At 54.2% G+C, this 26,149-nt stretch overlaps 2 protein-coding genes across 2 annotated transcripts in view; one reads left to right on the top strand and one right to left on the bottom strand.

The window, feature by feature from the left end:
• The window catches only part of CSUI_001614 (phosphatidylinositol 3- and 4-kinase), a 39,513-nt gene extending 23,173 nt beyond the window's left edge, over positions 1–16,340 (top strand). The window contains exons 11-23 of the mRNA XM_068061819.1: positions 87–324; positions 1,014–3,637; positions 3,988–4,323; positions 4,963–7,192; positions 7,993–8,343; positions 8,811–8,966; positions 9,414–9,667; positions 10,116–10,320; positions 10,583–10,729; positions 11,149–11,895; positions 13,088–13,600; positions 13,734–14,702; positions 15,574–16,340. Of these exons, the coding sequence (XP_067926202.1) occupies positions 87–324; positions 1,014–3,637; positions 3,988–4,323; positions 4,963–7,192; positions 7,993–8,343; positions 8,811–8,966; positions 9,414–9,667; positions 10,116–10,320; positions 10,583–10,729; positions 11,149–11,895; positions 13,088–13,600; positions 13,734–14,702; positions 15,574–15,864 (9,061 nt within the window). The 3' untranslated portion in view covers positions 15,865–16,340. The remainder of the gene's footprint in view (positions 1–86; positions 325–1,013; positions 3,638–3,987; positions 4,324–4,962; positions 7,193–7,992; positions 8,344–8,810; positions 8,967–9,413; positions 9,668–10,115; positions 10,321–10,582; positions 10,730–11,148; positions 11,896–13,087; positions 13,601–13,733; positions 14,703–15,573) is intronic.
• Positions 16,341–19,790: 3,450 nt separating this feature from the next.
• CSUI_001613 (uncharacterized protein) lies at positions 19,791–23,484 on the bottom strand. The gene is made up of 4 exons (XM_068061818.1): positions 22,535–23,484; positions 21,146–21,622; positions 20,704–20,810; positions 19,791–19,944 (listed from the first exon to the last, which is right to left on the bottom strand). The coding sequence occupies exons 2-4, from the start codon at positions 21,598–21,600 to the stop codon at positions 19,925–19,927; spliced, it is 582 nt and encodes a 193-aa protein (XP_067926201.1). The 5' UTR covers positions 21,601–21,622; positions 22,535–23,484; the 3' UTR covers positions 19,791–19,924.
• Positions 23,485–26,149: the final 2,665 nt, after the last annotated feature.

The following is a 26,149-nucleotide window of genomic DNA, read 5'->3' as shown; positions in this document are numbered from 1 at the left end:
AAATAGTCGCGGAGATCATCGGCCATCACAGCTGTATTGTCCTCCTGCTGTACTGCTCCCTCTGTGTTTGTGGTCCCCAACTGCAGTGCCGAAGCGCTTGCAGATTTGCACGAGGCAGCAACCTCCTTTGTGCTAGACCTTCTTCCGTACCTTGACGAAGCTGTTAGTGAAGAGAATTTAGCTGCGTGTCTCACAGCAATGGCGAAGGCGGCCGAGAACGCAGCAAACGCAGCCTCGTCTGCAGTCTCCCCGATGACTGAGAGCATCGGCAAATTCCTGCTGCGTCACTACGACGTATGCGCCTGGTTGTATGACAACAGAGAAGTACGTGAAGAGCGCGGGCTGATCGGACTGTTGAGGTGATGAGCCGACCTGTGGGTGTTACGTAACAAAGCCTAGGTCAACCGCAACACGATCTACTCTGTCTGCTTCTGTCAACAGGAACTGCGCATGCGTCCTTTCGTTAGTCAGACTCGTAACCAGTGAATCTCGAAGACTGTTTGTTTATTTGCTAACGGTGGTACAGCGGATAGAGTAACTTTCGTACGTGCAGGTTCGCACATTAGTCGTGAGTCCTTGGGTTTAACAATGCGTCCAGGTTGCCACCTCGTGAAAACAGACTGCCAGTCGGAAACTGTGCACTGGGAACCCCATTCTTCAGAGTTCATGCGACAGTGTCGCCGAACACCGAAGACTAGCTGCAAAAGTTGAAACAGGAGCTCTTCATGCCCCTGACGTTTTCTGTCCGGTGTGGGGCGCGTGCAAAGGAACTGGAGCAGGGATTGTGTTTCCTGCAACTGTATAAGAAAGCACCTGAGGAAATTATGTGTACCCTGTAAAGAGGTGGGTTCTCCCGGAGCCCGATGCTACGTGATAGCTAAGATACCCACTCGGAAGCAACGTCCTGTAGGCAGATACCGGCTTTCAATCAGGAATGGCTGGTGGGTGCCCCGTTTCACCAGTGAAGTAGCGCGTGTGTGTACACGCTGTCTTGTTCTGATTCTTCAACCCAGGGATTTGAAAACCTTCCTCATGTCCGGAGTTTCCTTTTTCGGGACTTTTCTTTCCTGCCGTCTCTCCGGAGACGGCAACGCCTGTTCCTCTGTCAAGCTAGTCCGCGCCCGCATCTACCTCTCTCATCGCTTGGACGCGTGTCAGAGCTTTTGTCGTCGTGTCTGTTTCCCTCATCCGCGCCAGCGCTTTTATTTCACTTGGCTGAGACCATAGCTTCAGCGTCGGCTCTGCACAGTCAGTTCCCGGTCACACCTGAGGGGCAGGAAAGTGCCGCAGCATCACACCTCGGCGCAGGCCGAAAACACCCGAGTGCGCGGGGCTACCCGCCAGCGGCAGAGATGGCAGTAACGGAATACCCCTTCATGGGTCCGATCTTCGAGGGAACTCGAAGCATTTCCGAAGGTGCTATGGCTCACACAGCATACCGTTTACAAGGCAGTCTTTCCCGACTGTCCGTCAAAGACGGGGGTGTTCCCACCTGTACGGTGCCTTCCGACGCTATTCTTATCTCGTCCGCGAGGGCGTCATCATCCGGTCTTTGGACAACTCCCGGCTCGAGTGTGGTTGCGAGGGAGGCCGCGGCATCGCTTCCAGCGCTGCTTCTTCTCAGGTCGCTCGGAGAGCAGCAGGGCCGGGATCGTTCTGAACGTGTTACGGTGCGGGCTGCCGTACCGCCGGCGGAAGTAATCCGGAGAACGCTCTACACGAGAAAGGAAGTGGACCTAGTGTGTCAGGAGAAAGCCGCTAAGCGCGACGAATGGAGACTGGGCGGACGAGGTCTGTTTATTGCAACCTTAGCGATCTTGCCGTCACTTCAGGCATTTAAGTCGACGCCGCGGGCCTTCGGCTTCTCACACTCTTTCTCCAGACAGTATGACCGTCCACAGAAGCGGAACCAAGAAGTAGAAGCTAGCCTTCAGCTAGACCAGAGTGAGATGATTCCGAATTTGGCACGAGATAAAACAGTGGAGCGCGCTGGTGACGAGGCGACGATACAAAGCGGGGGGGATGGGCTGACTCTGCCTGACCTAGTAGACTCATCGGACGGTTCCGGTCCTGTATCGTTTGTTCTGGATCAGTTTCTCTCACAGTCGCTTAATGTGGGCCGAGGGCCGTTATCCGCCTTCTTCACTGTCACTGCCCGACCGCATTCCCCACGTGAAGATGTGGGCTTCACTTGGGACCAAGTAGACAGGGACCTCGCTCAACAGCAGAAATCCACTATCAGCAGCGGAGCTGGAGGGAGGGCAGACAGCCCCTCGCCACCTGCTGGTGCCGCCTTTGTTTCTTTTCGTACTGTAAAGAAGCCTGTCTGGATTCGTTTGCCCGGGGATTCGACAAACGCTTCGAACACTGTAACTTCAGCGAAAGCGGCAGCGATTGCGAACGTCGAACTGCGATCAAGGCAGCTCCGACACGCCTTGAGGGCCCGGGCAGCTGCCTTACAGGGGGAGCAGAGCACGGTCGAATTGGTGCTCTTCCCCCATCTGTTTCATGAAAGCTCTAGACAGCTGGGTGCCTCAACTGACGGTGATGCCTTGGGGGAAATAGACAGACAACTAACATCAGTTACCGTAGCGGATGTTGTGAACTGCATTGGGGCCGCCAGTCGCGTTAATGCGGCGATCGCGCGAGCGTTTGTAACCTGGGCGGTCAAGGGCTTATATGAATCACAGACAATCCTGGAACAAGCAGCCCGTCAAAAAGCCAAAGAGTCGGCACCTGTGGCACGCAGTGTTGAGGAAGCCCATGTCTCTGAATCGACGAGCGGCTTTGAACGGAGTTTGGCCGAAGCCCTCAGAACGTGTCAGTCGGATGTTCGATGCTGCGACGAGTCACTAGTTACTTTCCTCCTCAGAGTTTTGCATCTGCTACCAGCTACATCGGCTGTGCGTGCCTCGCCCTTCTCTGTTACGGATGTTGCACTGACAAGTCGGGCCTCAAGAAGCAGGAGTATTGAACCACCTGCCCTCGCAGTTTTCTTCCTGGAAGCTCTTGTTAGATTTCAGACCCAGTACTGCGCTCTCCGGGCTTCGCAGGTGGTGTCTGATCACGGTGGCAATTCCGCTCGGAACTCAAGAGGCTTACTGTGGAAGAACGAAGGATCGAGGTTAGCAATGTCGGCGAGCACACCATCGGAGTTCTCTTCAGAAGCGGCTGGTGCCTTCTTCCCACTTTTTCAGAGTCTGGCGGACGCTGGGGCTGCTGTTGACGAAGAAATCGGTGCTACGAGAACGATTACAAACCGAGAGGGACTATTGGTGTATCGTCTATACAGGCATCTGTCTCAGGAGGAAGGGTTCTTTGCTGATGAGCAAGAAGGTCTGCTACGATTACTTTGCCTAGACGGTGCCCTTGGCGCAACGGCTGTCGAAGCACTAGAAAAGCTACACAGAGGAGATTTGGAGCGGGGTGTCGAGCTTGTAAGAAACTTGCTGATTGTCCAAGTGGCACAAGGGGGGTCTGAGGGCCGAGCAGGCCGAAGGAGCGGACACCTTCTGGCTGCCCCGGCCAAATTAGGCAGTCCGGAAGATAAAGCGGAGGACGAGCAACACGAAACTGAGGCAGAAGCCGGGTGGCTTCTAACAGAGGTGCACGTAACCGCGCTCCAAACAATGGCGAGGTAGGTGAGGAAGGGAAGTCGGAGGCGGAAAAGAGTGCATGCGCAGTTATTAGTACTGCAAGTCTTGTAAGCGGACCAGTTCACTCGAAACCACTCTACGCGTCTCCCCCGATTTCTTTGTAGTCCAGTGTCGTACGCGTATTCTTTGCTCAGCTGATTCCCAATTGTCTTTGATAGACCTGGAAGCGGCACCCATGTCACAGTTTCTGTGTTGGAGAGATGGTCGAACCGAAGATATGACTGCACCGCATGTGAGACGAGATGCGGCGTCCGCAGTGTTACAACCTGTAAACCTAAGCACGAGGATGCTGGACACCTCAGGCTTGAAACTGGCTCTGTTTGTACTTCAGATGGGACGATATTTTCAACCTGTACACAGTCGGCGCAGTCACTGCTTTATCGCCGGGAAGGTTTGATGAATTTGGGGAGACTAGCAACTCAGAAGGAAGTCGCGCAATCTCGGGACAGCGGGCTGATGGTACAATGACGGAAAGAAAATCAGCGGCAGAGACAAAGCCGGAGGATATAGTACCCCTGTCATCAGTGCTGAGGAAACGGGATGTCTCTCCTCACGACGCCGCTCAGGTTTTGCTGGTAGGAGACGCAGCGCCTCTACGAGCGGCGGTCGCCCTTGAGGTTCTTCGAGGTGATACGAGAGCGACGGAGTGCTTGGACTTACTGAGCAGGTAGGTGAATGCGCAAGGGGATACTCACATTTCGATTGCACCTCGTCCAGGAGATCCAGTAATGCACCGGGTAAGTAGTGGTGTGAATTCCGTGTTTCTTTGGCGGAGTACGAGAGGGTCTGCAACGGCGGCGGTTTTTGTCCAGTCAGAGCTTTTCTCGACAGTAGAGTGATGAGTGTCCTCGACAACCTCGTGTCCGGGGGAGGAGGATTCACACGAGCAACGTAACGAGTAGCAAGCAGTGAGATACTCAGCCCGTATGCATGAAGCGGAGTCGCTTCATGTCCAGGTGTGAAGCTTCAGAGTCGTTTTCGCCGGAGACAAAGTTTCGGTACCATGGCGGCAGCAGCGGTCCCGGGGCCGCGTAAAGTGTGAATGAAAATGGGAACCGGAACGGTCTATGAAACGCTTGCCAGGGCTTCGACACAGCTGACCGGAAGAGCACCACGTCAACCTGGAGTTCCAGGCGCCGAAGTTCGAACTCAGACCTGCTTTCTCATCTCTGCAGTCAGGCTGGCCCTCTCCGCGTGTACAGAGAACCAGCGGGAAAGGCAAGCCTCACGTAGCTTGCTACGGATGGCCTTCAGAAAACGGGTCTGGCATTCCTGTAGACTCTGTCCCTATTGGCTGCGTGCGCAGGTCTATTTCAGCTGTCTCCTCACTACGGAGCATGCCAGCCGATGAAGTCCCCTCGGCTCCTGCTGCATCTGATACGTTTTTCGCAAGCAACCCCCGCGTGCTCCTCCTTCTCTCCCTTCACTTACTTCAGCAGCAGCCGATCCCCGCTGCGTGTCGGGTTGTTCTCTCTGAAACCTTTCCCCGCGGTGTGCTCCGTCTCCTGAATTCGGCGCTTTGCGACGAATCTGTGGCTTTCTCTGCAGTTGCTGCTTTAGGGATGCCGTCTCAGCCACTTGCTGTCTTGTCGCTCGGAAGAGCAGCTGAACGGTTTTTACTTGCTCTTTCGGGAGACCTTCAAGCGGCTGTCTCTTTTCGTCCGGCTGCGACGAAAGAAAATGTTTTGCAGGCGTTACCTTGGCTATCTGCGCTGGCCCCCGATCCTCTTTTTCCAGCTTTTCTGACAGCAGCCTCCTTCGTCTTTCCGGAAGGCTTTTCTCTACCAGCGGTCCACACGAAATTTCATAGCCCTTCCAGGTGTGCTACTCCTAGAGGACAGCAACAAGAAGCTCTCGCGGAAGTCATTGACCGTGCTCTGACATCCTTCTCGGCCTTAAAAGCTCTCGAGATTCGCGTAAATGCCGCACCGACACCGTCTGGGAGCGGACAGGATCGCATGGCTAGACGGGCGTTTGCAGCCGTACCGTCTCTAGAAACAGCTACCTGCTTCCTTGCCGGCTGTGGGGCGACACTAGCTGCTAGCAGGCTGTCAGCGCTGGGACCCGAATGCTCCGTCGCAGCTTCTGAGCTCATGAAGATCAGTTTGGAAAAGCAAGAGGAGCTCACGCATATGCCTGTCGAAGAACGAGGGGGCCTGTTGCCCCGGGATGATCCTAGGGCTTTTGAAGCAATTATCAACATGAAGCTGCAGGAAGTTAGCCGAACAAACAACATTAAGAAAGCTTTCCAAATAGTACGCCTGTGCTCAGCCGAGACTCAGAGAATAAGAGACGAATGCAGCCGGTTCCTTGGGGACACCACGGTGGACAGTACAACTGGAGAGGAAGCGGAGGGGCCAGCTGTAGTCGGGGGCTGCCTGAGACATTTTGCCCGGCTCATGAGTGTACAAGATCTTCTGCTGCAGTCGCGGGAAGTTCTTTCAAAGCTACAGCTTCACAGGTTCTGGCAATCTGAAAAGAGTACGAGTGTTGCGAGACTGCGCGCGCCGCCAGATTTCTGGTTACCAGTATGGACGGAGGCAAGGGACGGTCTGGTCGAAGCCCAGGACGGTTTACTGAAAACGGCACTTCAAGAAGTAGCACAGCAGAGACGCAGACAAGTCAAAGCGGAGAAGGAAAAGAAGCCGGAATGGAAGGTGTCACATCCGCACCCCAGGGGACACACTACAGGTGGAAGTAATGGAAAGGTGCTGTCAGCCGGCCAACCGCTGGTATGGAGACGCAAAAGCGAATGGAATAAACTCTTTTCGTTCCAACAAGAGCACATTCAAAGAGCATACTGGAACGTCGCCCGGATATCTAGAGATCTACTTCAGCTGAAGCAGCGAGAGGATGAACACAACAATGGAGCGGAACAGGAAGATTCACAAATTTCGGCTTCGGGAGCTCGGTTGTCAGAGAGTGCCGTGCACAAGCAAAGTTATTCGCCTGGGAATCGCAGCAGACGCTGGACGACGGGAGAACCTCAGAAAGCTGACGAAGATGAAAACGCAGCGCAAAACACCATCAGAACGAATAACCTTTGGAATTCTGTCAAAGAGCAGTTTTGCTATTCGGTGCTTAGCCTTCTTGCAACGGATGGCCCCAGAGTCACGAGGCGAGGAAGCGTGTTCGTACGAAGGGCTCAGACAGCGTTGCCCGCTGTTATCTTGTTGCTTGCCAGAGCTTCTGGTTCTGCCGCAGCAGGTAGCTGCGGCGGTCAGGCAGAATGTCCCGTAGGTGACGAGCGGCAAACGGCAGCTCGGGGTGAATGCAGTGGCGATATTCTGCGGGAAAGGATTCCGGAGGAAAGCGAGCCGAAAAGGAGACGATTGAATGTTGTCAGTCATCAATCGCTCTTCGACAAATGCAGCACACTGCTCGAACTGCTGCCTTCATGGGAGATTCTTAGGGTTGCAGAGCCTGTTTTTTCTTTTATTGCGGCAGACAGAAACGGCAATTTCTGCAGACTGTTCGGCCCCATCGTCTCACGGGCGCTGAGGCGATATCCTCAAGCGCTTTTATACCCCCTCATGGTAGGTCGGAAGCTAGTCGTATCACCCACGTCCGCACAAGGCACTCTAGCCGACTCATGATATGAGCCGGTGGCCTTGGTTCAGGGAGGGCTTCGTTCCTAACAACAGTGTTGATATGCGTGTAAATGCATCAACGAATTTGCCGCCGCATTCGGACACGCCACGCTTTCGAGTGAATGCTTTTGTACGGTCTGTAGTTCTTACGGCTTTTATAGCCAACGCACTTGACCCAACCATCACTCTCACTGCTCGCGAGCTCTACCAGGAGAAACAGTATGAGGGGGGAAGTGACGCGGACAGGCACCCGCCAAGCTCGGTAAGACATCTTGTAGTACAGGTCTGACTGTATTACGGAGTTTTCTTTGGTCCGGGGGGACCGGCAGTCGAAATCTCCGTGGTGCGCGATGTCTTGGATGCACACAAAGTATTGAGTGAAGACTCACCGGTAGTCTACACTTCATTCCCTGTCTGGGAAGCCACTCATTCTTTCTAAATTTTTCGGAGACCTGCAGCTTTCAGTTCTTTCTTTCCATGTCGCATGCGATGCGTGCGCGATCGACTGAAGACGTCTGTTCGTCAGAAGTCCCGTCCTGTTCTGTGAGTTTCTCTTCCCCTCGTGCGCGAACTGCTGGCATCTTGTTTTCTGCTGTAGTACAGAAAGGAAGAGACAGGGGCGCTGCTCATTGTTTCTTGCCTTTCTGTCAGGATGCGGCGTCCGTGCGTCTCTCGTGCTTTTGAAAGCACGTTTCTGTGGTCACCGCTGCCTACTGCTGACGGGATATCTCTCTTTCTGTCATCAGGTTACGGTCGAAGCGCATCGCAGTTTGTTCCAGGGGCAGTCTTCTGGCGGCGGAGGAGGAGACTGCCCTGCGACTTCGCCCACGTCGAGACAACTACCGCTCTCAGAGCCACCTGAGAGTAGTGCTTTTATTCTTCGCTACTGGCTTCGTGATGCTTTGAGACAAGCGCCACTAGCAGAGAGATTCGTTGCGGCTGCCGCGCTCCTCCAGCCCCCAGCCCAGAGGGCCGAGCAGTCGCTGTTAGTTCCGATGCTTGGGATTCTGCAAAGGGAAGTTGGCCGCGTGAGAAGAAAATGTAGGGCAATTGCGGGACGGCAGGGCAAAAATGACGAGAAGCTGATTTACGACGAGGTAACATGAAGTCGCAGCCATCGACAACAACGATAAAGAGAACACTGTCGTGAAGGCCTGCCCAAAGACTCGAGGACTTCGCCTGCGCTGAAATTACACGTTTTTCGGATGTTGCGATGGTGGTAGTAGACGTACGTACGGTGGTTTTTTGTCACAGGACGTAGGACCCATTCCAGGAAAAACGAATTCTCGGTGCTGCACGGAGGTCATCACGCATAATTCGTAACAGATATCTGTTGATAGGCGAGATACGGGTACATGAAGTAACACTGCAGATCTGCAGGGAAGTCAGTGTACACTTTCAAACGAGCCAACTAGTCACTGTTTTACCTCACCTGTCCTTTCAAAACTGCCATTTTTGGGTTCAGAAAAGAAGCCTTTAGCGAGGACACTGCCCCTAGCCCCTGACACGTTTCTCTCCACATTAGGCTATCCGTTTCTGCTTCCTGTTCGCTTTCTCGTTTCAGTTAGGTAAAGCAGAAAACGTGTCCTTGAAGGCTCGAGCTGCCCTGCGATCTCTTTGGGAGGAGAACTGGAACAGGGCAGTTCTGCACGAGTCGCACGCGTTGTTAGGAGATCGCATTGGAAGCTGGAATACCATCTTTGGGCGCCATATGCGACAGGTGAGCAAGGTGACCCGATCATATTGTACTCCGGGAAAAGCAGCTTTCGAAGCCGCTAGTCACACGAACGGATCGTTGTAGTTACACAGGTGAATCTATCTCTTCTAGCGACAGAGCTTTCCTTGTGAGTTTCGGTGCTCTTGGCAAAGCAGCGCCGGACTGGACTGGCAGGCGGCTGTGTAAGTCGTTTACTCAGGGTGTTCTTCGTATGAGTAGCTTTGTAATGTCCTTCAGAGCTCATGGCATCACCATCTTCTGTGCTAGCTTCGCATCAGGTAGTAGTCCACACAAAAGGAAGACGCGATCTTAGGGGTGTATCTGTTTGGTCTTAAGACGGCCCCGAGAAAAATAAAATCCCGACAGCCTTCGGTCGCTTTCCTCCCTGATCAGTGAGCATCCTCTCTTGTATGATGCCTACACGTTTCATACGGTTACTGGTACCCTTAGGCGATCGGCCACCTGCTGTTAGGAGTGGAGCGCGACGCTTGTCCTGATCCGCTCTCGTCGTCTACCACGCTGTTCAACTCGACTGTCGAAAGGCTGGGGACATGCTCTCTCCGGCAACTCCTCCGCTTACTCGCAGGGCTTACCCAAGCCGTCAGAAACGCCAGCGACGCACTCCTTCGGCCATACGGATCCGGCCGAACACCTCAACGCCGGGGTGCTGACCGACTAGTGGATTTCTGCACTTGGTTGGGAGAGTAAGCTGAGCTCAGTTCTCGAAATGTTTGCAGTGGCGTGCTGTTCGGCGTGAGGTCCTCCAGAGGTTGTGGTTTCCGGGATTGGGGTCAGTACGCAGGTCCATGATGCAGGTAAGGATGGAGCCGCAGGTCTCCGCGTTTCCTTCATTTCTTCGGGCTCAGCTGGTGGTTCCTGCCAGCCTTGTAACAGCCCCGATGGCAAATGTGCAGACTGGGCTCCAGGGTTGAAGCAAAGGCTTTAGCCACTGGGTGTTACAACTGCAACTCCATCTGGTTTCATCTCTCTTCACGTTGACGAGAACTCCAAATGGCTCTGGTTCGGGGTGGTAGGGAGGGCAGTCGCCAAGTACAAGCACCTCGGCGTACAGCAAGACGTTGGGGTCCGCGGACATGCCCGTGCAGGTGTCCTCACTTTGCATTTTTTGTCTTCGTCGTGTTCTCCGTACAGGTTCGAAGGAGGCCCGCCGGTTTCTCCGTTTTCATTCGTCTCCGGGTCAGTGAGGAAAGCAGAGCCGAATGAACTGCTCGGATTCAGCTTCTTCCCGTCTTCCCGAACCACCCTAGAGCTCCCCGGTCAGCTGGTAGCCGGCAATGCGGGCCTTGACGAGCCGCCTGCGGAAACGTCCACGACGATCATCTCGTTTCTGCCAGAGGTAAGCCCGGGCTTGCCCAGTTGCTCATTTGCATGCAACAAGAAGTACGACTGACTCAGACGTGACGTCGGCAGTTTTTGCGAGCTGGTCTGGAAAAGCGCACAAGCGTGATCTTATTCTCCTTCGGACTGGGACAATTCAACAGTGAGCTTGAGGCATGGGAATTAGGCGCGCATGTCTCTGTCTAGACGAGTTCCCTTTTCGCATCGATCCTTCACAAAGTGTGAGCCATGCGCGTGCTTGCCGTGTGGTTTTTCTCCAGATTCAAGTACTACCGTCGAAGCAGCGTCCGTGTCGATTGTCTCTTCTGGGTAGTGATGGCCGCGTTGTGTCCCTTCTTTGCAAAGGGGGGGAGGATCTTCGAGCCGATGCGCGCATCCAAGCGCTGCTTCAAACCCTCAAGCAGGTTGTAAGGAAATTGAGATAGTAGACTTAGGGGTGTTCGAGATGTTCTAGGGCCTGGCAGCCACTCAAAAGGTTGGCAGAGTGATTGATGAGCTCCTTTCATTATGAGCGGATGCGTGCTAAGTGTTCTGCCTGAGAACTGTTGTCAGCGCCCCGTGTGTGACACTGTGCGAGCGAAGTCTCGTGTTCTTGTTTCGAACAAAGCCATAATGCGTACTGAACCTTTTCTGCGTCAACCTTCTTCGTGCACCGGCGGGGGGGTGGGAATGCGTTGCATTTGTTTGCTCTTTTAAAGCTGTACGGCCAGGCTCATTTAGCAATCGTGATGCTGCTGCCTAGTGCACTCGCTTGTATTGCTGTACTAGCGTCGCGGTTTTTTATCTTCTAAGTCGCAACGAAAAGCTTGCTTTGTATATACTGCAGACGCTCTTCACAGCTGACGACGGCAATCCTTCGGTATGCGGTACTTCATCATCGTCTTCCGCGTTCGCGATTCTTCGCACCTACCGCGTTGTTCCCTTCTCTCCGAGCCATGGAGTTGTCGAGTGGGTCCCTTATACTCGTCCTCTTAGCAAGGTGATCGAGACTTATTCTTCTGACGGGACCTCCACCCCGCGTCTGTACGCAAAGAAAACGCTCCAGGGCTCTCGGGCGTCTAGTCGATTTCTCTCGTTCCTTGAGGTCCTCGCTGTGTCGGCGGCGGACCGCCAACAAGAAACAGAGAAGGTGAGCGAGCAGGAAGAACCCATCAATCGTCGTATCAACGCCTCAAGACCTGAGAACGCGGGACGAGGGAGCACGCGTCCATTCCCGTCAGTCGCTGACATCTGGGCCGAGCTGTACAGGCAACCTTCTGCAGTTGTTGAGTCTGTTTTTATCGACTGTGTCCGGCTGGCGAGCTTGCCGGACACTCTCGCTACTACCGAAAGGGCAACGGAAATAATCGGCACGTCGTCTGAGGAGGAGGATTCTGCAACACTAGGGAAGGGTGTAAGCGCAGTCGAAGCGTTGAGGGTCTGCTTGAACCAACTCGCCTTTTCAGCAAGTGAGACGCTCCTGATGAGAAAGCGGTTCTGTGAAAGCCTCGCTGCCGGGGCCGCGATCGGCTACATCCTGGGTGTTGGAGACAGACACTTGGAAAACTGGTTGCTGGATCTCAGTCTCGGAGAGGTACGCAAACGAGGATCCCGCCTTTGATCGTAGACTAGTTCACGTCCTCACGGACTTTGTTTAGCAGTCAAGCTGCTAACACGTGCTTGCCTGGACACGGCAGTAGTTGGTATGGTTCACGCCAGGCACTCAGAGACTGGCACACCGTGAAGAGGCAAGAGGGTGCCTGTAACTGCATTCAGCTGACATTGACAGTACGGCACAAACACCCCCCACGCCGGGATGAGAGGTCTGATTTCCGTGCTTACAGCCTCGGGCGGGTGATTGGGAAGCCTAGATACCGACAGTGATTTCTGCCCGTGCGTTTCCCGCGGTGGTCCCCGACCGCTCTTCAGTTGAGCAGACGAACGCGGCGGCTCACACGTTTCGACACGTTCTGTGTGATTAAGTTAGGTGCCCAGTTAGACGTCACTATGTTCCCAGCTATCTTTGTGTACAGCTGAGGTGTAGTGGAAAACCCTTTCGAGCGCTTGGTCCTACTGAACGGTGGCGTTAGATCGGCCTCACCGAAAGCAACAGGAGGCACCTCGAAGAAGAAGAGTGAAAGGCCACTTCGCCATCACTGGGCAGCATCGTCAACCAGATCTGCACTCGTCGCCTTGTGCTTTCGTAGTGGAATTTGATGGACAATGCAGTGCTGTCGTAACGCCTCGGCCTTCGTAGATTTCCGGGGACGGTGGGACAAACTGATAGGGAGCGCTTTCACTCCGCAAGAGTTCACAGGGAGATCTGGACAATTCTCTGTCAGAACGGTTGCGCCTTTACTTCTGTGTGTGTGAGCGTCGAGGGAACACGTACTGGGCCGCTGAAGGGAATACGCTGATGACAGGAGCTTCAGGGCATCTCTTGTCTTAAATCTTCCATGCTACCTAACCGAGACCCTCTGTTCATGGCTTTCTATTGGCTTACGAGGTTGCCTTTCTTCCCGTGTGGGCTAAATCGAGCTGTCCTTCTGGAAGTCAAGGGATGCAAGGGGGATCACGTCCGACCCTGGGACCATGTCGATCCTCGTGTTCGAAGAGACGGGAGCGTGCAAGTAACTCAAGCAGGCGTTTATGCGTAGGCAATTATCCCAAAACCAAGACTGCTGTACTCTTCGCTTTACCTGTGGTTCTGAACGGCCTGGCTGCCTGTGACGCGAGCTAACTAAATGAACTCTCTCTGGGTGTGTCACATGTTTTTTTGTATGCAGCTTGTGCAAATCGATTTTGGCTATGCGTTCGACGCAGCTGTAAATTCTCTTCCTGTTCCGGATCTTGTCCCCTTCAGACTAACTCCTGTCTTACTCCACGCGGTCGCTTTAGCTCCCGCATCTTCGTATATATTTAACTTTCTCAGCGGCATGAGGGAAGATGGGTGCGCTTCATACTACGATGGAGGAAATTTTCGAGGACAGCGTAGATCTCCTGCCTACAGTGGGCCATGCATGGGAATCAAAGAAGAAGGACCTCGTACTCACGGTCAGGCACTGTTTGACGACAACAGAAGGCTTCTAGAGGAAGACTGGACATTTTCCAGGAGATGCAATACCCAGACTGGAGAGAGAAAGCCAGAATTCACGAGGTTGAATGGGTGTATTCGAGGAGCGTACGGTCCTTTTGAAGCCACACTGGTAGCGGCTTTGACTCAGATACGGCGGCACGGGTTTTCCTTGGAAGCACTTGGAGAAGTCCTGATACGAGATCCACTGTTAGAATGGCAACGGGTAAGCTTCGCAATCCAAACAGCATTAGCTCCATTACTCATTTGGGTTTGTGATTGTCTCAGACAGTTTATCCTCCTAGACAAGGTACATCACAGGTTTGTACCTCTTGAAACTGTACCTTATTTTGCTTTAGGAAGCGCAAGCCATGCAGCCGGCACTCCCCATGGATCTGTCCCGCAAGCGGCTAAAATCTTCAGATGCCTGTTCGACACGAAAGGGCTGTCGACAGAGATATGGAGAGGATACGAAAACAGAGATCGGCCAGCCGCCTGCAGTTAGACTGGATACCCAACGAAAGCCGACCAGTTCCCAAGAGAGAATTCGCCGACAGAGGACAAAGGCCCAGTCAAATGTACCAGGAGATCCTGAGGGGCAGGAGGATCACTCGCACGATGAAGCTGCTCTGCTAAATCAGTTTACGGCACGCGCAAAAGCCGTGGAAACAACCGCAGCTATCGTAGCGGTCCCCGCCAGCGGATCTGCTGTAGCGTTGGCAGGCGCGGCTCTTGCTTGCTTTCCACGAGACCGACACTCCGCCGGGGAAATAGACGGCCGAGAAGCGAGTGGGCTCACCGCTACACTTGCGGCGGCCTCGGTGGCTGCTGAAAGACTTGCGGACTACAGTGCGGTAGGACCGAACTCAAAGACCACTCCTGTCAACGCTGTTGATGAAGGGGGTGGAAGAGTAAGGAAGGAACGGGAAGCGGAGGTAAATATGAGGGACCGAAGAAAAAGCGAGGCATCGGCTGAATCCCGGTGTGAAAACGGGTCTGAAGGGGAGGCGGACAGAACTTCGGGAGACGGTAAGGGAGCCACAGGGCGGGGGAGCACGGGTAGGTCTGTGCCCAGTTCCAAGAGAGTGGAAGCAAAACGAAAGAGGAAAGGGCAGGATGGAGAAGCGGAAGCAACTTCGGACACCGAGCAGACCGATCAGGAGAGAAGCGGAGAATCAGTTGGGGCATGCGAAGATGACGATGAGGGCAAAGATTTCGGAGAGAGAGTGGAGGCCGCAGCAGTGCAGCGAGTCACTGTAATGCGGAGAAAGCTTCGTGGCGAACATCCTGCTACGATCCTTCGGGATCTCCTCAGGACACACGTACAAGTAAGCCAGATGTAGCGGTGGGGGCTTGGACGCACATTTAACCCGCTACACGAAGCGTCAGAGGGTTAACATGCCTCCCTTGAATTCCGTGGAATGCCGCGGTGGCTGCTGAATGCGAGCCGGGGCTTGGCTAGGTGAAACAGCCGCAGGTTGCACAGTCTCAATATTTGGTCCCGCGAGTAAACCTCCGTCTGCAAGCAAGAACTCTTCACCAAACGTCCCCCATGGCAGAGGATCTGTGCATTCGGGAAGCCCCTGCCGGAGATGCTTCCTGGCTTCTACAAGGGCGTTGAAACGGCAGTCCGCAGGGCCGTCTAACGGATGACGTTGATTGCACCAGGATCGCGTCCTGTGATTCCCCCAAGTCCGAGTGTACGCCGCGGTCTCCGGGCCCTATGCAGTTGAACGGCTGAGCAGCTTTTTGCACACAGGAGAATGATGTCCTGAAGTTCTCTGTACTACAGAGCGCGTCTCCTCTTGCTTCGCATGTACATCATCGTGTACATTGTCCATACACACGTAGTATGCCTCGACATATGCAGGTGCGGAGGTGCGAGATCGTCTGCTGTATTGCAAAGGGGCGTATGTCCAAACACAAGATGGATAGGTGCACCTGTCGACCGATAGAAGTGTCGCCGAGAGACAGTAGGACGCGCAGGCAATTACAAGAAGCAGCGATGCTTCTCAGGCGGTTGGCACTGCGTATCAGACACGCACGTCGTTTGTTACACGGACACCGCCCCTGAACCTTACGGCAACGTATGACCATACTCGCTTAATGAGTAAGGGGATTTCGGAGTTACCTCGTGCAAAAAGTCGCCGTCGTTCCAGTCCCTATCTGTACCCGTTTTCACTTTTTTTCATTCTGCAGGATTATGTCCGGGAAGCAGCTGGAGACCCGTCCTCCCCCCTTTCAACGATGGTGTATGGCATCCGGCCCCTACGTCCTCGGTTCTTCTTGCTTCCGGCTTCTGAGCAGAGAGATTGTTCAGGAAATCTTCACAAAGAGAAAATGTCACGAGATTGCGGAGCGGGTGAGGCCGTTTCGAATACATCGGGTTTTCTTCTTACTCCCGAAGACCAAGCGTGCTGTCTCCTCGATCTCGCGGTCGACCCCAATGTCCTGGGAAGGGCATGGCGGGGAAGCCTACCGTTTATATGACGGGGACGTTCGCCAGGAGCTGTATCACATACGTCCTGGTGCGCTCGGAAGCAACAACACCGGAGTGAGTCAGAGGCTAAGCATCTTGTATGCCTTTTGGAACATGCGCGGGACATACGGGGTGTTGTTGGACTGGCAAGGGAAGGAGTGGGTCCCTATGAGTCTCCCCCGGGTACGACTACCTCATGTCTGAGGGTTACCTCGAACCGCCTCCCTACATTGGTCTCCGGGGGCGCCTTCACTTAATGATCCTGCGGCGTACCTGTATTTCATCTTTGTGTGCGACTGCGCTGTCACGCGCCAATACTTGTGCCATCTGTTCTCCTGGAGGGGTGTGCGGGTGGACTCTCGTCCACTCCAGATAGTCACAACCATCGTCTCGGGGTACCATGGCTCCGAGCGAAAAATCGTCTTTCTTGATCCGATCCTTTCTGCATCAGGTGACTGGCGTAAGCGTGCGCGAGTCAGGGTCGTACACTTGGGGCATCTGACATCCAGCTCTAAGGAGTCTGAAGGCTTTTGATGTATGGCATCCACTGCCCGATCCAAGGCCCGAGCTCTTTGAATGAGCTGAGTGACAAAAGTGCGTAGCTGAGCGAGATTGTGAGTTAGGGAATGCCCAATGCCACTTCATGCGCGAGTTCCTAGTCCAGACAGACAGTGTTGCAGTCGAAGACGGGCCCAGAACGTCCGGCACTGGGGCGGAATGACACGAAGCGACACAGAAACACGTGAGTCTTCCTCAGCATTATCAAACGGAAGCCGAATTGCTACCGGCCAACCTTAGTAGCAGCTATCTCGACATCGCTGGCTCAGTACCAGAAGAAGCTGCCGCAGACCCCCCCTAAAGTAGCAGGTCCCTTTTGTCTTCCAAGTCCGGTTGTAGCTACGCACAAGCTGTGCTGTGAATGCCGACTCTGTCATGAACGGAATGGCAGCGGAGCGAGGTGACACCTTCGTGGACCGCGGTGTGCTGAGGAACATGGAAGCTAGCTTCGTTAATATCAAAGAAGTCGGGCTGAGAAAAAAGCATCTGAACAAGGAAGGCTCCGCAACAGCCTGGAAGGGACTACCAGAGCTGTTGCAATACTTCTCTCAGGAGTCTGCCGGAGATGTATTCCAACCCGATTGGGATTCTTCTCTCAGTAATCTCCCGGAGATGTATTCCACCCCGGTGGGTGCCCTTCAAAAGGCGCTGTGAGAAAAAAAAATAGTTTAGCTCCCTCTTCCAGTGCCAGTCGGTTAATGCCGTATAGTGAACACAATTCCACAGGACGCCCGCCAGGGGAGGCGGCCTCGAAGCGACTGCCGTGCTGCGCACCGCGTCGTTGGAAACCCGATGAGAGGATCTTCGTGTGGCCCTCTGAGCAACGATCCTACCTTCCTATCCTGAACGAGTCTTACTCGGATCTCCACTGACTCGACACTCTACAGAATCCCGTAATCCATCGGGGAAAAGCTTGACCAGGCGTACTCTTTCCGGTGAAAAATCCAGGATTTGTAAGTCACCACCTTGGTCAGTAGAGACTGTGATCAATCAGTATAGACCTCCACGACCGCAGGTTACTGGATCCGTGCTGGCCGGTCACATTTAGTCAACAGGTCAGTGTAAAAACCGAGTTTAAGTTCACTCAGATCTAGGCCAATTTTTGAGGGCGGCACCGGCCGATCAACGGCTTGGGGGAGACGGTAACAGTCTAACTTCAGCGGTCTGTGTTCGCTCCTCGATATCTCTCCTCTTCGATCGTGGCCTGTACCCTACACTACAGCTACGGCGAAACCCGTGTATCAGTTTGTCTAGGCTCTCCAGGGTTACGGTGATCTGAGTTTCAAAGGTACTTCTACAAGATAGCCCCTACTGTGAGCCCCTACGGAAAGCAAAATGACGTGCAGTCGGGGTGTCTTGAACTACCGAGCAAACCGGATCAGTTCCCCGTACTCGTAGCCGCTCGCGAGGAGTTAGCGTCTGCCTACCTTCGACGAGACTTGTTCCTGTTGTGGACTGGAACGTATTCTGACAATTCTCTGTGTGTACCTGGAAGCGCTCCCACTCTCCGGCGCACGGTTGCCTCGATTCTAAGAATTCCGACTGCGTACGCCGTGTACGGGACCACACTGCCGACGGGACTAAAGAGCAAAGCCACCTAGGGCCGCCATGAGGCACTTGACTTGTGTGTGCCTGATGCTGGTGCGCCAGCCGGTGGGCGGGTGGGAACTACGGAGCTGCACCGTTCCACCACACACGGCCCACGCACGTCAAAACATAGCACAGCTGCCTTGTGTTCCCCCCTCTGCTCTTACCTCCCTCATGGTACTGATACTCCACCTACAGTGCCTTTTGACCCTCATATGCTATGACTGGTGTAGAAGGATTCAGTTACTCACTTCTCTTAGTTTGCCTATAGGCGGCTTGTGGTTGGATCGAATCACCCCATCCAGACAACTGGATACCAGTAAATTCTTTTGGTTCTTTTGGAACTCCGCCCACGGCTCCTTATGTTCTCTCATCGTGCTGCCTCGAAACGTTTGCGGCCAAGCACATGTAGAACTCTTCCATTTGTCTCTATCTCCTTACCGGCATATCAGCTTCTCCCGTCTCAGTCTTTTGGTGCCTGTGACTATCTCAGGTGTGGCAAGGCGTCGGCACCGCGACGCTAAGCAGAACACCAGTTTCACACCGTGTTTGCTTTGATTCCCATAGTCCAGTGGTCAACAGAGTGTGGACAAACGCGCTCATTAATCAGGTCTGCCGTTCCGAGGCAAAAGAAACACGGCCTCTGTGTGCGAGAAGAGGTGCTACACCCACTCTCTTATTGAGGTCACCGATTCTCTCGTCCATCACAGCTACGTGAGGGCATCGCATCGGACGCTCGGCAACCAGGATCCCCCGCGCCTGAAAGCTTCGAAGAACAACTTGAAGCAAATGGATGGATTTAGGTCGGTGCCTACTCCGCCACAACTAGCTACCGTACCGAAAGGATCACTAGTGGCTCTGCAGGCAGGGAGCGCATTTGCGGGCGCAAAGAGGAGACGGAAGGGCCACATAGCTGCCCCCGCAGAGGACGACCACGCAGTAACGACGACAAGGTGGGGGGTGGAGATGAAGCGTGAGCCGAACGGACTCATGACAGAAGACTGCACGACGGCCGCAGGGCTGCCCCGGCCCATGCAGGTGCGAGCGATCTGGTAGTCCCGTTCCAAACGCGAGTGCATCTTCGGGGAAAAAACAGGGACCGGAACGGACCACTGGGGGTGCTACGATAGGGGCACACGGCCTGCAGACTCGAACGAGTGACTGCCACCAGCGGAACGCGCGCAGCAGTCAAGAGGGCAAGCAAAGTGACTCCAGACAACAAGGGAGGCGACTTCGGTAGACGACAACGGTTAACCTCTCATTCTAACTGCCACGGAGCAGCGACCACGAAGAAAAACACCTCGCACTCCCTCCCCGGAGAATCGCGCACCGCGTAGAACAGGCCTCGGAGCAACACTGCTAGAGACAACGAAAAGGTAACAGGCACCCCCGCGGGTGTGTCGCAGTAGGGTCTCACGCCCCAGCAACACCCACGACACCTGCAGCACATCAACACCTCCGCTCATCCAGAAGCGTGAGAACGAAGAGAAGCCCCATGCCGCATCAAGCGGCAGGTACGTCCCAGACGTACACACTGCCGCCCTGGGCTGAGAGACGACTTCTCGTTCCGATACTGACCGCTCACTACAGCAGCCTCTGCGCGGTGGACACACCACTGCGCCCGTGTCCGTCTTTAGTCTCCTCTTCCAGTTGCTGCGTTCCGGGACCGGTCTGTCGTACGCTGTGTCTACGCACCAACCCGACAATCAGCAGGGAAAGTGACACCTGTCAGCCCGGCACCTGGAAACAGAAGCTGCACACTGTCAGCCTGAAGTGAACGGAGGCCCGCTGGTCAAAGGGCTGAGAGGCCCTGTCGCCCGCTGTGGACGTCTTGCCATCTTCTTGCTTCACGTTCCTCTTTTGCTCTCCGTTCAAGCTGTAGCACCTTTTTCTCGATCTTTCTCATGTTGTTTTCCACAAAAGCATTCATGCCGCCATAAGCACGTCTGCGGCGAGCAGAGAGACAGTAAGCAAATCGAACAGATGTTGCTTGTCGTACCGGCCAGTATCAAGACGTTCTCAAGATACGATTGCTCCGAACCAGGCAGGGGTACAAGGCTACCAGTGTACACACCTACACCACGTACCGCACCACAAGAAAAGAAAAAACATGTCGGATTCCGTTTGGCAGATTCCTACAGGTGTTGCTGCCATGCCACAGCCATGTGTGTATGGCGTGTCAGGACCACATCTAACGAGACACAAGTGCAGGACACACAGTGACTGCCCGCTATACTCGCTGTACTCCGTTCATACGTGCATGCCTACATATATCTAGATACATGTATAACGTACATATCTGTCTGTCTCCGGCGACTTTTTGTGCTGCCGCCGCAGCGGCAGAGGTGCGCTAAAGCTCGCCGGTGCTCTGGATTGCAGCGGCGGGCCACGATCCGTCAACTAACACGGTGAAAAGACTTCTATTGTAAAAACACGCAATGCTGAAACATGATTGAGTCAATGGTGACTGTCGGAGCTGTCACGCTGTCGCCCTTTGAGGGCCATACACAATAGAGAGACACACGAGGGGAGAAAGAAGAGAAAGGAAGCGGGAAGATTGCATTCCTCGGATAGATATCATATACATATAGAAAAACACACAGAAATGTGTAGATATATATATATATATATATATATATATATACGCATATATATGGATATATGTATGTATACCTATATACACATATACGGCAAGTGGTCCGGACCTCTTCTTGGTCCCACATCGCACTTTTGTCCTCTCTTTGCCGTCAATTTCGGGACAACTGCGGCTTCTCGGCATCCTCCCTCAGGCGCCCGGGCAACCGTCATTGTCCTGAAGCGCACACGTCCAGTGGCCCAGCAGGGCGACGTCACGGGTATTTTGCTACACGGCTATTGCAGAGACGGGAAGCCGTTTTACAGGCGTGAAGCAACACATCGAAGAACCCTGTAAGCATCGAACTGCCCGATATATCAAATTTAGTTGAAAGGTAGTAGGACAAGGAGTCAGCCGTCAAATATCCGCAGTCTACCGGACGCGCTGTCGATACCCATGTCGCTTGAGCTGTTCAGTGGAACGCTAAGGAGCACCCTCCACCTCACGGTGGACTTGTGTGTGTACACGCCCGAGGGGCTGTTGTGGGTGAACGAATCTAGTTAGCTTCACACCTGCAAATGTGACCAGCTTGCTTGTTCTTCGACCCCGCTGACTGGTGAACGGCGAAACGCCTCTGCGTCTTTGTATCCTCCTCCTCCTGCATGGCGTACATTGCCTCCGCGCACTCCCAACCAGGAGCACACCAGTGCCGCCTTAGCTCGTGTAGTTGCCTCAGCTGCAATGCCTCACTCTGCTGGGGCAGAGAAGGGGAGCGCTCGTTTGTCTTTCCCTTGTTAGAGAGTCGTAGTTCCTGATGATGTTTCTGCTGCTGACGTAGCATCTGCAGTTGCTGCTGGTAAAAGAATTTCTGGGGGTTTTGTTTGACAGGCTGTTGCGACCGCCCTGCAGTACTCTTCTTTGCTTGCATGAACCGCAGCCGCTTGATGTTTTCTGAGAGCTCCATTCTTCCTGACTCCTCAGCAGATTCACGAGACTCTGTGGCGTCCGAAGTGGTGGGTCGGGACATGGTACCGTAGGAATGATGACCGCTGAGCGCGTGAGAAAAAAGGAAGACAACCTGCAACTTTTGCCGTCACACGAGCAGATGCCGCACAATGGACAGCGTCACTTGCGTCTTGTTCGCGCGCACGACGGTAAACGCGTGTAAGAGGGAGGCAGTGCAGACGGTAAAATGTATCTGAGAACTACCTCACTACTCTGCTCATACATTGCGGTGTGTCGTGGAGCGCCCGCCTGATACGTCGACTTTTACACCCCACCTCCTTCAACGCTTTCTGTCCAACAAGGCGCCCACTCCCGCTGTGCCTATCGGTCACGATGACAATCGAACATCAAAAAAGTACGTCCGTACGAGGTAAAAGATGGCAAGACGAGGAAAAGAACAGATCCTCGACGGAGGCAGAGAAAATCCAACACCCGGGTGTCTCTACTTAATCAGCTGCGTTGCCTCTCCTCCCGGAAAGTCGAGGGAATTCGACACAAGAATCCTAGTCTTCTTCATCTAAATAGATCTCATGCAAATGAAAACTCGACACAGGGGTCTGAGTCCTCTTCTTCCAATAGGTCCCATACAAAATTATCAGGTCTGGTTGACGTTCGACCGCTACCTTAGCCTATTATGCCGTGCTAGAAATCATTCAGGTATGCTTTGTTATTACTTGTATCCCCCAGACGAGAGCCGTCGAACACAGGCAATGTCGCTTCCGCGCCCGTGCGATTTCAGCAACACGGACCTCTTCACGACGAGTACGCTGTCTCCTGGGTCTGTCAGCCTCTGCATCTCAAACAATTGTTGCTGCCGTGTGTCTGCCAGCATACCAATCGTATCCCCTCCAGAGTTATCCCAGCCTAAACTAAGCTGACACATGCAGCCCCTTCCGTCGGAGCGACAGGTAGTTCTTCCAGTTCGGACGGAGGCACAACGTTCCAGTGCGTCTCACCGAGAGTGTCCGGTTCTCGTTGCTAATCAGGTGCTTGGCTCATAAAACCAGATGATTTAGTATGGACCACCCTGTGGTCGTGTAAGAGCGCCGTGAAAATGTCGGGAAAGCAGACGGTCCGCGTGCCGCAGCAACAAGAAAATGGACGAACTGTGCACGTCCGTGCGTTTGAGAAAAGCACAGCGGTTGTTGTCGAGTAAGCGGAGAGCGAGATATCAAGTCCGTAGAAGTGTCATATCATGACTTTACCAAGCCCGACAGGCAAAACGACACGTTACCGACCCCGCCAAGGCTGCTGATGGACGCCGGTCCCACTGTCCCGAGAAGTGACAAAGGCTCCGACACAAGGGGGAAAGGAAGGAAAAAAATTCTGCAGATTCACCTATACTGCGAATGCTGGTTCCGAGAACGGATGGGGGTGGATACCGAACGAGAGTATCCAGGGCCGGCGGGATAAGTATTTAACACGGCGGCCTATCGGAAAGTAGAGCGAGCTGCCTCAACCCGGGACACATTGCGCGGCTGCGAGAAGGAGTCGGGAAAAGCGCAAAGGTGGAAGAGAAAATCGAAAAAGGCGGAAAGCAAGCAGACAGACACAACGGGAAAGCCGAAGCACTCGTGGAGTGAGATGAGGTTCCCACCTATTCTTGCATGTAACGGACACCGCAAGGTAACTTAATGCTGCTGTGCAATCATGTACCTCGAACGAAGGAAGAAAAAGAATGCGAACAGACCACGTCCTAACCACACCTCGGGGTCTGATCGGAGTTATTTGGCGCTTCGTACATAGAACTGCGCCTCCACGAAGAAACTGAAAACACAGGAAGCATCCGAGAGGCTGCTGAAGAAGGGAAGTGGAGATCAAAATGTGTGGACGACATGGGCATCGATCCCATTACCTCTCGCATGCTAAGCGAGCGCTCTACCATTTGAGCTAGACGCCCCTGAATGTTCCTGCTGGGTTGTCCGCAGTGCCGCTGCTCACTGGGAAACCAAATGCCAGGCTCCCTTCTTTATAGGTGGTTTCCAGCGCGTTCTTGTCTTGCTCTGTCACGCATAGAGACGCTGAAAGGTGCTCAGTGCAACTCAAGAGGGCACTCAGACTGGGGCTCCCTAAGGAGCGATCCCCTCGGGCAGCTGCTTGCCCGCGAACATACGCTCTACCCGCGGATAACAGCAGCCGTAGGGCGGGGCGGCCCTCTCGACACGATCTTGCCTTCATGGGTCGCTTACTTGCGCAGGTGTGGTGGAAGCGAGCCCGCTGGATACGGCGCGTATCCGGTAGATGTAGTACTTGTCCGGGGGGTATGCTGCGTGCCCTCGGGCCTTGGTACGTGCCCGCGAGATGGGCGCGTCCTCGAGATGTGGTGCGTGCTCGCGAGCACAGCAGTTCGCCGAAGGCGTATCGCAGTTACTGCGGCGCCGCTTAGCTTGAGTAGCAGGAGTTAAACACACTAGCTCTTCTCTTGCTGCCGGGCGCCTCTGCGTGTCTAGCCATCGTCTCGAGAGTCCTGCACTCTACCAGGTGGTGAGACTAGAAGGGGCTTGCCTGCATCGGCTCATGCACAGCGCTGTTGTGCGAGGACTCTGCCATGGGAAGGAAAGCAGCCCACTTTTCTTTTCCGACCCCAGGGTACCCTGTCAACGCCTGCGTTGATGTCCGAGCGGTTCTCTCCGTCTGTCCGTCAGTCTGGATACCCAACCGCGCACAAAAACGTTCGCCCAGACGGACTTAAGATTCTTGGCTCCTTGTCAGACACGATTGACAAGGGGACCCATGCCAGCACCACAGACGACGTGTAAACATTTCAACAAATTGTTCCTTTTCAGTCGCTGAACGCGGCGAAAAGAGACTGGAACGCGTGTTTGGTGAACGTTTGTTGCCAGCGAATATCCGGGTCGGCGTTGTACCTTGGTCGTGGAGCAACGTATGTCCCTTCACTGTACTGTGGAATGCCTGCCCTACTGCGGCAAGTGTAGCGCAGGCGCCGGGCGGTCGCAGCGGCGCCGCACAGTTGGGAAATATGTACAATAAACCTGTGCGCTTGGTAGCACCGGATGGTATCTAATCAGTACGGAGAAAGTGAAAAGAATCTTTCCATCTTTCCTTTCTTGTTTGGCTCTTTCTAAAGCTCGTTACTCGTTGCGCGGCGCGTGGTCGGCCAGCCCGTTGCCCTATCATCTTGCATTGACCCGTCAGCAATGCGGAACGGACGCAGGAATCATGAGACGCATTTTCCGAAGAAAAAATAAACATCTCCCTGCCAGGCAAGTATGATGATAGCTGTCAGAGATTGGACTCCCACCATTAGGTTTTTTGTACTTAGATCACTCAGCTGTAGTGTGCTGAGGGAGGTCTGATACTAGAATAGCAAGCTAGCCTCGGGAGCAGCTAGTCAGCTAGTGGCGCCGACCTAGGTCGGAGGCCCCAGGTGAGGTCCGGCAGCCACGAGTGGAAGGAGAAATGATTTTTTGATTTCCCCAAATCCGTCAGACCTGACTTCGCGGAGGGTATACCTGGCACGACCTCGCCAAGTATGACAGGCTGACTCTCATTCAACGCTGTAAGTCTCTCTTAGGCTGCCCTAGCCGCCTTCTGTGGCTCTTCGTCCCCAGTATGCCCCTTCGCAAAGACTCCACTAAGAGTCTACGTGGTCAAGGACGAAGAACTTTGACGGTTGCTCTGGCCCGTCGGTTCCGGTGGGTGCGCCGCGAACTTGCTCCGTTGAATACCTCGGCGAGTCTGTGCCGTCTGCGGCTCTCGCTGCACGCCTGAAGAGAAAATTCCACTGACAAACTTTCCAGAGAGGCATAGGCTCTCCTAACCCTTTGCCTTGAAATGCGAAGGAACTTTCTCCCGTGCCGCGCGCCACGCCCGGTGCCTGTTGGGGCACGTCGGGTGCCGCCCGGACATGTTCGGCTGAATACCTCCGCGTTCCTGTGACCTGTTCAACTCTCGCTCTGCCAATTGAAAAGAACAGTCCACGGACTCTGTTTGCAAAAAAGGACAGGCTCTCCAGAGCCTTCCTGACCGCGTTCCGAGCAGTTTGCTCCCTGGGTACCGCCGCTCAACTTGCCCGGTCGGGTCGAGCTAGAAAATGATCCTGCCGATAGCGCCTCGTGAGCGCTTCTCCTTTATCCAGAACTGCTTGCAACGGGCAAACCTCTTAGGCCGCGCGGAAGGCCGTAGATCCCCGATCTGGGTTCCATCCTAACTTGGTGTTGGCAGGGCCGCCTGGCCAACACCCCTCTCCCCGTCGGTGCACGAGACCCCTCGGTCCCCCGGGGCGCGTCGGGACAACCGACGAACCCGAAGCCTGCCGTCAAACGGCTGGACGCAGCACCCTGTGTTCTCTTCTGTCAGAGTTTTCAACTCTGCCCCATACAACCAACAAGCTAATTATCGTGATCTGGAGGTGTGACTGAGCGTTGACGGTAGTAACTGAGTGTAGGAACTCTCACCAGGGTAGTGATACTCGGTAGAGTCGACGGTAAGGTCGGTGAGAAGGTGGTAGTGAACTAAAAAGGATGTTCAGAGACTCAACCATACATGAGAGGGAGTGTGTGAGATGTTCGAAGTGGAGAACTGTAGTGATTCTTGGCGTCCAGAGACTA

Source organism: Cystoisospora suis (genome assembly GCF_002600585.1).
Source record: "Cystoisospora suis strain Wien I chromosome Unknown contig_654, whole genome shotgun sequence".
Classification (NCBI taxonomy): Eukaryota; Apicomplexa; class Conoidasida; order Eucoccidiorida; family Sarcocystidae; genus Cystoisospora; species Cystoisospora suis.
This window is presented reverse-complemented; position numbering and strand designations above follow the sequence as displayed.

Bases quoted from the DNA above. Each gene is read 5' to 3' on its own strand.
- CSUI_001613 (XM_068061818.1), bottom strand. From the start codon at position 21,600: ATGTCCCGACCCACCACTTCGGACGCCACAGAGTCTCGTGAATCTGCT. The intron at 20,811-21,145 runs GTGTGAAGCTAA...TGTGCGCTTCAG, and splicing joins CAAGCTGGTCACATTTGCAG to GACAATGACGGTTGCCCGGG. The intron at 19,945-20,703 runs GTCCGGACCACT...TGCTCGCCGCAG, and splicing joins CGATGTGGGACCAAGAAGAG to ACGTGCTTATGGCGGCATGA.